The sequence below is a fragment of the Oncorhynchus clarkii genome, chromosome 16 (genome assembly GCF_045791955.1).
Source record: "Oncorhynchus clarkii lewisi isolate Uvic-CL-2024 chromosome 16, UVic_Ocla_1.0, whole genome shotgun sequence".
In the NCBI taxonomy this organism is placed as follows: Eukaryota; Metazoa; Chordata; class Actinopteri; order Salmoniformes; family Salmonidae; genus Oncorhynchus; species Oncorhynchus clarkii.
The window spans coordinates 28,063,789-28,076,210 of record NC_092162.1 but is presented as its reverse complement, the minus strand read 5'-3'; the positions used below and the strand labels follow the sequence as shown (position 1 = coordinate 28,076,210).

General features: G+C 39.2%; 1 protein-coding gene across 1 annotated transcript in view; it reads right to left on the bottom strand.

Annotated features, from left to right (window-relative positions):
* The window catches only part of LOC139368292 (neuregulin 3b), a 412,189-nt gene that overhangs the window by 34,578 nt on the left and 365,189 nt on the right, over nt 1-12,422 (bottom strand). Inside the window, exon 5 of the mRNA XM_071107039.1 lies at nt 8,413-8,515. Within this exon, the coding sequence (XP_070963140.1) occupies nt 8,413-8,515 (103 nt within the window). The remainder of the gene's footprint in view (nt 1-8,412; nt 8,516-12,422) is intronic.

The window sequence follows — 12,422 nt, the reverse complement described above, 5'->3', positions numbered from 1 at the left end:
GCAACATTGTTTCAATATTCAAATTCTATCTCCAGCTGTCCCATAGTAAATCACGTGTTGGAAGTTGGGCAGACAGAGTTTCTCAGCTCAGCCAGGCATAATTTCTATGGATGTATACAAATAAATGTCAATTGAGAAAAGGTAAAATGAAATGAAGTGCAGCTAGCTTTCAATTTGTCCAGTTTCAGTTTGAAATGATTGTGTTAGCTGTGTTTATTGAATAGCTCCTGCTCTGAACAACAGCACCTCATTAGCTCATTGTTATGGATGTATCCAAGTAAAGTCACTAGAAAACAGCTTAAACAAATGCAAATGCAGCTACTTTGCTGTTATTCTGGTGGACGTGACTGTTAGCTGTAATTGGCTAGCTAGCAAACAAAGGATAAGAACGCTGCCAGACAGTATGGTAATTGAACATTTAGAACGAACGACTGGGTCGCGTCCATAGATACAGAACAAAGAGACTGAACGACTCTTGCAACCGAACCGATAGAACGAATGACCAGCCGGCTTGGGTAGCAACCCTAGATTTGTAACCCTAGACTATATCTTGTGGAAAGATGAATTAGTATGAATAAATTCCTCAAAATAACGTTTTTAATTCAAATGTCAATCATTATCATCATTTGAATATGTTGGTATCCCATTGATAAGATCCAACCTCATGCAAATTTCAGCAATGCGACTTTATGATAACTGAGTAGACAGCGTAAGCAGCTTAACAGTAACACTGCTGGATAGGCTACCACTAAAATGCTGTTGTGCATGCTTTTCAGAAGAAAATCACATGATGGGAGATTTTGGTGATAAAGTAGTGGCAGGTAGTTAGCGATGTGAATTGACAGAAAGAGACATACACTGGTTTGAAACCTTTTTTGGTTTCCAACTGCACTTGTGTTAACAGCAGTTTACAAACTGCATAAAATAAAATATATAGAAAAACTCAGATATAATGCATCAGAATTTACCTATGGTTATTGTTGAGGATGAGTACATCACTTTGATTAAACGTACATTTCAAAACACAAGAATGCTCTCTTTTGTCATATTTCTAAGTACAGCATCAATGAACTGGAATCTAAGGCTGCAGTTACACAACACAACTTGCACACAATTTTAGTTATAGTTGCAGGTTGCATGTGACATAACCTCAAGCAAATTTTTCTGCTACATGAAGCAACTCAAGCACAAACAAAATTCCAGGCAATAGCCAATCAAAGTGAAGCTGCTTCTGTCATATTGTTTGAGTATTCTAAACTAACCCCATGTCATCTGCTGCAGTACAGTAATTTCACAAATTATTTGTTTATCCAACCGTTTCGTTATTGTTATAGGATTGATTTAGACAAAATGCTGGCTGCACAGTTTAGCTAGCTAGAAAAAATGAAATTGCCAACCAATGTTCCCTCTAATTTTTTTTCAGGACTGAGCAAATGTCAGGCCTGCTCCGATGCATTCTGCCTAGCACAACATCTCTTGCATAGTTCATTTTGTATTGGTATGTTGCATTGAAAGTGTCTAATATTGTGCTGATTCGATCACAATTTCCACAGTAAAGGGAAACGTTGATAGTGTTAACCAACACTAGCTACAGATTTTTTTGCTTCAGCCAATCGTCAAAAAATAATATGTGAGGCAGATATATTTTATGTAGAATTACCAATACCTACTTTGAGAGATAATTGCAGATCTGTGCAACTAGAGCCAAAGATGGTGGATGTCTTAGACGTCTTACACAATCCTTTCACAATTGAAACTAGATGGTAACTTTACAACTAAAGTTGTGGGGCTTGCATTAGTTCTTGAAAAGTATTTTTGTGGTAATGGAAAGAAGTTTAAAAAGTTTGACTTTACAATATAAAGCAAAGGAGTTACAAATAGTCAAAGTTAAATTTAGTAAAATAATTGGTCTCATTACTTTGACAGATTACTATATTCGTAATTCTTCTTTATTTTGTATCCCTTTCGGGAAATGTGTCTTGCATCTCAACAAACCACAGCACAGCATCATCACATAAGTGCATAAATACACAAATCAACCACAAAAATCAACCTTATTACATTGGATTGTGGGGCAGTTAGATCACAAAAATGCCTAAACTACAGTTGTTGCGTGTGAAAACTGAAAGAAGAAAGACATAGGACTGTCACACCCTGACCTTAGAGAGCCTTTTTTATTCTCTATTTGGTTAGGTCAGGGTGTGGGCAAATCTATGTTTCTATTTGTTTTTTGGCCTAGTATGGTTCCCAATCAGAGGCAGCTGTTTATCGTTGTCTCTGATTGGGGATCATACTTAGGCAGCCCTTTTTCCCACCTTAGATTGTGAGATCGTGTTATTGTATTGTTGCTGTTTAGCACTACAGAGCTTTACGTTAGTTTGTATTTGTTGTTTTTTCTTGGTGTATATTAATAAAGGAATTATGTACGCCTACCATTCTGCACCGTGGTCCGATCCTTCAAACAACGAGCGTAACAGAAGATCCCACCACAAACGGACCAAGCAGCATGGTCAGGAGGAGAGGACACGAGGAAACCCGAGAGGCAGCCCCAAAACATTTTTGGGGGGAGGCAGATGACGTGAGCTTCGGTGCTGAGGGGTGAGTCCGAGACCGAGGAGGAATTCTTGGACCGTTTGAGCGAGGAGTGGTTGTCAGTGGAGAGGGACGAAAGAGTTTGGAGGGGTTGGAGTCTGGATTGTGCCAGCTCTGCGCTCCAGACTTCCGGCAACGACATTCTATGGTTCGGAGTCCGCGAAGACAATCTACGGTCCAGAGTCCGCGACGACGATCTACGGTCCGGAGTCCGCGACGACGATCTACGGTCCGGAGTCCGCGACAACGATCTACGGTCCGGAGTCTGAGACAACAATCTACGGTCCGGAATCCCCGGCGATGATCTCCGCACCAGAGGTGCCACCGAAGTAGGGAGAGCCTCAAGCGGAGCGGGGTCTGCGTCCCGCACCGGAGCCTTCACTGAGATGAGATTCCCACCCGGACCCTCCCCTATAGGTTCAGGTTTGCGACCGGAGTCCAAACATTGGGGGGGTGGTACTGTTACGCCCTGACCTTAGAGAGCCTTTTTTGTTCTCTATTTGGTTAGGTCAGGGTGTGACTATGTTTCTATTTCTTTGTTGGCCTAGTACCCAATCAGAGGCAGCTGTCTATCGTTGTCTCTGATTGGGGATCATACTTAGGCAGCCCTTTTTCCCACCTTAGATTGTGGGATCTTGTTTTTGTATTGTTGCTGTTTAGCGCTACTGAGCTTTATGTTCGTTTGTATTTGTTATTTTTCTTGGTGTTCATTAATAAAGGAATGATGCACGCCTACCACGTTGCACCTTGGTCCGATCCTTCAAACAACGAGCGTAACGAGGACAAAGCGATCTTTTGTCAGAAGATGGGAATAAAAGACAACACTTAGGAAAGCAAAGCAACTGAATCATTCATGCTGTGGGTTTAAATTGATGCACAATGTACTTTAGTAAAACGTTCATAAAAACAAAAATGCACGCTCACCACGCTGCACCTTGGTCCACTTCTTACAACGCCCATGACATAGTGTCTCTAGCTTGAACGGTTCAAGAGGAACAATTATTGTTGTGGGTATTATATGCTTATTTATGCACATTTGAGTAGTTATAATTAAAGTGGGTGGTGGTCAGTAAATGTGTTGTTGTTGTGTGGCTGTGGTCAGTAATTGTATTGGTCTGTAGTTTAGTGGTTGTGGTTACTAGCTGTGGTCAGCAGTCGTGTTGTTGTGGTTAGCAGTTGTGTACTTGTGGACAGTAGCTGTGGTCAATAGTTGTAGCCAATAGTTATGTGGTCAGTAGTTGTATGTTTGTGGTCACTAACTCTTCTAGCTTCTGACATGACTTAATGCAAAAGACAGCACTTGGTGAGTTACTTAAACAGCTCTATCTATTGATTGGTTGAAGCTATTCCTAATTCTTTCAGTTTTGAAAGTAGAGTAAGATTTCATACGCTCCAAGTTTTTGTCTGACTTGTTGGGGGAGTTTGGCAGTCGTTTGGAAATAGTTTGTGGGAAATGTGTTAATGTGTTATTGCAGTTACTGAAACAGCTGTATCGTTATATACGTAGCAGTTAGTTCCACAAACAGAATTGAATAGCAGAGAAGTAGATGATGATGTCATACCCTCTCACTGTTTGTCTAACTTGTTGGGGAAGTGGTAAAAATCTCTGCTTTTTATAAAAAGTTAGAGAGTGTTGTTAATGTGGTTACTAAAACAGTTGTAATGTTTTTATCAGGATAATACATTTCGTTCCAAGGTTAGATTTGAAAAGCAGAAAAGTAGAGGAAGATTTCATATGCGCTAACTTTTTGTATAAGTTGTTAACAAAGTGGTCAAAGTAGACGATTTGTGTAAAAAGTTGCATTGTTGCAGTTACAGTGAATGGAATGTTGGAAGTGATGATGTCACAAAGGGCAGATTTAGAATGTTGAGAAAAAAGAAGGACAAATAAAATTACTTTAAAAGTATAAAAGGTATCAAAAAGTTACAGTTGTCCTGGCCAGTCTACACATTTTAAAGTTTGATCTGCGTTTCTAGCTTAAATGCTGTAAGAGGAGTAGCGTGCTTAATAATAATAAAAGTCAGAAGTATGTTGAAGATTTAAGTGAGGGCTTTTGCTTTGACAAGCTCCACAACAAGAAGTACGCCAAAGATGTACAATGGGGACTTTTGCTTTGAAAGCCCCACTAAAAATAGTCACAGTTCCAGTAAATACCGATGTGATAGCAGCTGGGTCTACTTTTAAATTAACCAGAAAAAAAGGAGCCAGTGAAATGTCTCACGTCCTGTTTCATCTCTGCTGGAGCTACCATATTGAGTCATTGGGAGTGACAAACTAGTTCACAGACGAGACATTATATTGACCAGATACTCTGGGGGCCACTCTAACAATTATAATACATTTATTCAAAAATGGAAGGCAGTCAGGAGGAGGCAAGATGAGGTGGCACCATTCTAGCCAATGAGAGGGCAAATACAAGTGTGAACAACACGCACAACAGTTTCCACTAGTTACCACAGCCACAAAGTTAAAATTGGCTATATCGTAATAAATAAATAAAATGAAAGTTAGGGTTAGGTGTAAGTTTAGCAGTGTGGTTAATGTTATGGTTAGGTTTAATATCACATTTTAACTTATTATGGCTGGGGGCAGTATTGAGTAGCTTGGATGAATAAGGTGCCCAGAGTAAACGGCCTGCTACTCAGTCCCAGTTGCTAATATATGCATATTATCGTATATTTGGATAGAAAACACTCTGAAGTTTCTAAAACTGTTTGAATTATGTCTGTGAGTATAACAGAACTCATATGGCAGGCAAAAAACCTGAGAAAAAATCCAACCAGGAAGTGGGAAATCTGAGGTTGGTCGTTTTTCAACTCATACCCTATTGAAGATACAGTGGGATGTTGGTCATGTTGCACTTCCTAAGGCTTCCACTAGATGTCAACAGCCTTTAAAACCTTGTTTGATGCTTCTACTGTGAAGTGGGGGCAAATGAGAGGGGAATGAGTCAGAGGTCTGCCAGAATGCCTTGAGCTCGTGACACTCGTTTACATGAGAGCAAGCTCTGTTCCATCGAAATTCTACAGACAAAGGAATTCTCCGGTTGGAACATTATTAACCAGTTGAGTCTATGGGGGCGCTATTTCATTATTGGATAAAAAAACGTTCCCGTTTTAAGCGCAATATTTTGTCACGAAAAGATGCTCGACTATGCATATTATTGACAGTTTTGGAAAGAAAACTCTGAAGTTTCAGAATCTGCAAAGATATTGTCTGTGAGTGCCCCAGAACTCATTCTACAGGCGAAACCAAGATGAAACGTCAAACAGGAAATGAGCAGAATTTCTGAAGCTCTGTTTTCTAATGTCTCCTTATATGGCTGTGAATGCGACAGGAATAAGCTTAGACCTTCTGCCGTTCCCCCAAGATGTCGGCAGCATTGTGACGTATTTGTAGGCATATCATTGGAAGATTGACCATAAGAGACTACATTTTCCAAGTGTCCGCCTGGTGTCCTGCGTCGAAATTGGTGCGCAACGCCAGGTGCAATTATTTTTCCATTTGATAGAGAGGAGAAACCAGGCTTCCACGAACGATATATCATCGGAGAGATATGTGAAAAACACCTTGAGGATTGATTCTAAACAACGTTTGCCATGTTTTCAGTCGATATTATGGAGTTAATTTGGAAAAAAGTTTGCGTTTTGAGGACTGAATTTTCGGGTTTTTTTGGTAGTCAAATGTGATGTACAAAACGGAGCTATTTCTAATACACAAAGAATATTTTTGGAAAAACTGAGCATTTGCTATCTAACTGAGAGTCTCCTCATTGAAAACATCCGAAGTTCTTCAAAGGTAAATTATTTTATTTGAAGGCTTTTCTTGTTTTTTGTTGAAATGTTGCCTGCTGGATGCTAACGCTAATGCTAACGCTAAATGCTACGCTAGCTAGCTACTGTTACACAAATGATTGTTTTCCTATGGTTGAGAAGCATATTTTGAAAATCTGAGATGACAGTGTTGTTTATAAAAGGCTAAGCTTGAGAGATGGCATATTTATTTCATTTCATTTGCGATTTTCATGAATAGTTAACGTTGCGTTATGGTAATGAGCTTGAGCCTGTATTCACGATCCCGGATCCGGGATGGCTAAGTGCTAGGGGTTAAAGATTTATGTTAAAACATTCTAAAGATTGATTCTATACTTCATTTGACATTGATCTATGGACTGTAACTGAACTTTTTAACTTTTCGTCTGCTCGTGCGTCATGAAGTTGGATTACTGGGCTGAACGGGCTAACAACAAGGAGGAATTTGGACATAAATTATGGACATTATCGAACAAAACAAACATTTATTGTTGAACTGGGATTCCTGGGAGTGCATTCTGATGAAGATCATCAAAGGTAAGTGAATATTTATAATGTTATTTCTGACTTCTGTTGACTGCACAATATGGGGGATATCTTTATGGCTTGTTTGGTCTCTGAGCGCCGTACTCAGATTATTGCATGGTTTGCTTTTTCCTTAAAGCTTCCATATGTGTTATCTCTATATGTGTTGTCCGGGGTGGCAGGTAGCCTCGTTGTTAGAGCGTTGGACTAGTAACCGTAAGGTTGCATCAAATCCCTGAGCTGACAAGGTAAAAATCTGTTCTGCCCCTGAACAAAGCAGTTAACCCACTGTTCCTAGGCTGTAATTGAAAATAAGAACTTGTTCTTAACTGACTTGCCTAGTTAAATAAAGGTTAAAAAAAATCTCAAGTGTTGTTAACACCCCATGGTTCCCACTGGTTGGTGGAGAAATCAGCTTTTGAGTGTTCATAGATAAAACACCTAAGTTCTTCTGACTGGCATGGAAGTGGGTAGAGCCTTCAGAGGTGTACTAGGGTATTTGGTGCAGTGTGATTAAATGAGCGATCGGACAAATGGTGCCCTATCCTAACCTGTTGTAGGCAGGTATGAGCATGAGAATGACATCTCATAGTCAGAAAATGGAAATTAAATAAATAATAGGAAATAGATGCAAAGATAAAACATTTAAAAAATGATTTTCACTCTTCTCACTAATGGCAAATTACTGAATATTGTATTTATATTTAGCTACCTGTTTTTTGTTGTTATGAATAAGTGTCATAATTTATTCCCCATTGGCATAAGCCACTTATGCCTTCTTGCAATGCAAATACTTAAACCACAAGAAATTGTATATATGCATGGTCTAAAGCAGTGTTTCCCAACCCTGATCCTCGAATACCCTGAACAGTACACATTTTTATTGTAACTGAACAAGCACAACTGATTCAACTAATCATTACTCCCTCAATGAGTTGAATGAGGTGTGTTTGTCGAGGACTACAACAAAACTGTAAACTGTTGAGGGTACTCCAGGACCAGGTTTGGGAAACACTGGTCTAAAGGACGAGGATAAGCACATTCTCAATTCAAGTTCAGTTTTTTTTAAATCTCCACTTTTGCGTGAACTGGAGCAACCATTTTTTGTGCGTACGCAAAATGTACAAATAAGGTCCCAGGGCTGCACCTCTACCTTCCTATGCTAATGCAGACCACTGCTCCCCAGACAAAGGCACTGGTTCAAGTCCAGGCTGTATCACAACCAGTTGTGATTGGAAGTCCCATAGGGCGGCGCACAATTGGCCCAGCGTCGTTCTGGTTTGACCGGTGTAGGCCGTCATTGTAAATAAGAATTTGTTCTTAACTGACTTGCCTAGTTAAGTAGGTTATTTAAAAGGTTAAATAAATAAAATAAAAGGCTGGTTCATGCTTTTGTATCTTACAGTTTAGGTCCAATGATGATACAATTGTCCCTCTGTTGTTTGGTGGCATCCTTAGCTACCTGGTGTGACAATCACTCACTTGTTGCGGCAATAGAGAGCCATGCACGCCACTCCGAGAAAACTGATTCCTGAGGCGATGCTGCAGATGGACATCACCTGTCTCTGGTAAGTCTCACGGCTCTCTGTGGAGACACAGGCAAAAAATATGATGTTAAAGCCACATTCTGTATATTCATGTAGAGTACCATGAAATGGAGTTAGTAACACACACAATAGTAATTGTAGGTATTGTGGCTCTCTGTAGAGAAACACTCAATATGCATGTAGAGTACCATCAGAGTGAGCCACCAACAAAAATTATAAATCCTCGATAGTAACACACACAATAGTAATGGTCGGTCTCGTGACACAGACAAGAAGCATTTTAAAGCCACACTGTAAGATGTGCATTAACTGCCTTCAGAAAGTATTCATACTCCTTGACTTATTCCACATTTTGTTGTTTTCGGGCTGAATTCAAAATGATTAAAAATTATTATTTTTCTCCCACATCTACATACAATACCCATTATAACAAAGTGAAAACGTGTTTTTAGAAGTGTTTGCAAATTTATTGAAAATGAAATACAAAAATATCACATTTTTAAGTATTCACACCCCTGAGTCAATATGTGTTAGAATGGACTCCAGAGTGGCGCAGTGGTCTAAGACACTGCTTCTCAGTGCAAGAGGCAGTACTTGGTTCAAATCTAAGCCGCATCACATCTGGCTGTGATTGGGAGTCCCATAGGGCGGTGCACAATTGGCCCAGTGTTGTCTGGGTTTGGCCTGGTGTAGGCTGCCATTGTAAATAGAATATGTTGCCTAGTTAAATACAAATAATCACCTTTAGCAGTGATTACAGCTGTGAATCTTTCTGTGTAGGTCTCTAAGAGAGCTGTGAATCTTTCTGTGTAGGTCTCTAAGAGCTTTGCCCACCTGGGTTGTACAGTATTTGCACATTATTCCTTAAAGAGATCTTCAAGCTCTGTCAAGTTGGTTGTTTATCATTGCTAGACAACCATTTTCATGTCTTGCCATAGATTTTCAACTGTAACTAGACCACTAAAGAACATTCAATGTTGTCTTGGTAAGCAAATCCAGTATATATTTGACCTTGTGGTTATTGCCCTGCTGAAAGGTGAATTTGTCTCCCAGTGCCTTTTGGAAAGTGCTTGAAATGTACTGCTCGATTGAGGGACCATACAGATAATTGTATGTGTGGGGTACAGAGAAGGTTGTCATTCAAAAATCATCTTAAACACTATTATTGCACACAGAGTGAGTCCATGCAACTTTTTTTGTGACTTGTTAAACAAATGTTTACTCCTGAACTTATTTAGGCTTGCCATGACAAGGAGTTGAACACTTATTGAATCAAGACATTTCAGCTTTTCATTTTTAATTCATTTGTAAAAATTTCAGAAAACATAATTCCACTTTGACATTATGTGGTATTGTGTGTAGGCCAGTGACAAATCTACATTTAAGTCAATTTTTAATTCAAAATGTTGCAAAGTCATGGGGTATAAATACTTTCTGAAGGCAGCGTCCCACTGGCCACATATGTCAATTCAACGTCTATTCCACGTTGGTTCATCGTAATTTCATTGAAAAGACGTAGAAACAACGCTGATTCAATAGGGATAATATCAAAGATGTGCCACTATCAAAAACAATGGAGTAAAATATAAATGCAACCCTAAGTACTACTGAACCAAAGTGATTTGCCATCTGCTTTGGGGCTCAACATCCAACAGGAGGGAGGACACTCGTAAATATGTAATCAACTCACAAATGTGAGTCAACTCACAAATGCAATGCATGTCACAAATGTAAGATACAGTTCACAAATGTAATCTGTGAAGTCACAAATGTCATATTCACAAAAACATTTTTGACCACTGTTGTGTTTGCAATGTAAGAAAGATCTTTGCAAAATATGCTGTGTAAACCAGAAATCTATCTTGCATTTATTTGCTCATCATCATTTGTTTTTGTTGATGATGACTCTTTTGCTTTGGATGATGACATAGAGTATGTTTGTGAAACTACAACTACATATTTACTGACTGTGATTTTTATTTGAATGTTGCGTTTTGTATTTGTTAACCTCTTTTGTTTGTGACTTCCTTACTGTATATATTTTCAAAATGTTGATAGTTATTTCTGTGGAGATGTTCAAGTTTTCCAGAATTCAGTCAAGCTCACATTTGGAGAGATATGCTTCTCTGCCGCCAGAAAACGTGCATAATAGTGCCTGTAGCCTACTCGGAATGGTTCGGGATGGTTGAATATTTTTCTTGATGGTTTCAACAAGCTTGTTGACCTCTGGGAAATAATTTAGCCAGATATTAATTGCCAAATGCATTGCATTTGACAACAAGTCCTGCAGAATCATTGTAATACTTTGACCATTTAGCTTGCATTGTCTGACACACAACCAGCTTGCTTTTTAAATCAACCTCAACGTTTTGTTAATATGTTTTAGAACTTTCCGACACTTGTCAATACACTGTATCAGTCAGTCAACTTTTACTTCTTCAGCCAGCTCTCGTTTGCAAGGCAAACAAAATATGAAGAACTCTTCTCTCTTATCAGTGGATTCGTCTGTTGTTATGGAGATGCTGTTTTTTGACAAGCTTTTTTTATTTCTTGATTTCAGATGGTCTATTGCACATTTTCTTATGTCGCAGGTTTTGTTTCAGGTTTTGCAGAATATATTTTTGTCATCTGTAACAAGTGTCCCAGCAGTGTATTGAAGCACTTTTTTCCCAAGCGCTATTCAGATCTTGGATTTCCAAAAACATTTTTGTACTTCCATGGTTGGATTCCTCGACTCCACTTTAACTGCCCCATTTTTACAAGTTCCGATGACCAGATATTGAGTCAGTTGGAGAGGATCAGCTTGTGCAAAGTGAGGTGTAGAGTCACTGATCTACAAATAGTAGATAAATAAATAATCTACATTATGCGATCCAGATTCGCAAAGCTACGCCTCCCGTTTGCTAGGCGACCCCCCCCTGCCAAAATACATGAGCACAACCAGACATTGATTGATTGGAGACACCTTGTATTAACTACAGAACATTTCCTAGGATTTTCTATTTGCAGCGACACTAGCCGTATAATGCTGGAAATACCGTTAAAAGCACAGTGCCTCATTTAATCACGCAAAACGCATAGCTCAGTCCATTGACATCTGGCATGTGAACGAAATTAAATAAAAATTAACTTGAAAATAATATATAGGTTATTCTACTTGCTTTGGAACAGGGTTTATGCCATGTAATGTGTGGCTGCCTAGTTCTACGTGTCCATATTACAACATCCTCAGTCTCAGCAGGACTTGTTTCAATCTGAGGCTGTCCTCATATGGACACTGTATTGGACCATAAAGTGTTGTTTGTCAATCATCTCTGATTGTTTGGCCACAAGTGAGAGTACTAATGAAGTTAGAACTAAATGAATCTATTGTACGGATGATTTCAAAGCCATGCTTATTCACACAAACAGACTCAGACAGATGGACATACACAAATCCTTACCATGTGATACTGTCACGCCCTGACCATAGAGAGCCCTTGTTTCTCTATGGTGTAGTAGGTCAGGGTGTGACTAGGGGGTATTCTAGTTTAATATTTCTGTGTTGTGTTCTAGTTTATATTGTCTATGTTGGTGTTTTGTATGATTCGCAATTAGAGGCAGCTGGTAATTGTTGTCTCTAATTGGGGATCATATTTAAGTAGCTATTTTTTCCACCTGTGTTTGTGGGATATTATATTTTGTGTTTGTGCACAACGTAGTCACGTTACATTGTTTGTTTATTTGATTTATTGGTCCCGTTCTTACGGCAACCGTGACAGATACACACATAGACAAAGAAACACACAAACGCACACACTTTTGAGTCTGTTGTCAAGCTATATCATTCCTCGGTTTTGACACACATAACTTCTGCAGACCAGGGTTCAATCCCCTCTCCAGCCCTTCCAACTTGCCTGTATCACCTCTATCATTTCATAACTGTCTCAATAAATATACTGAACA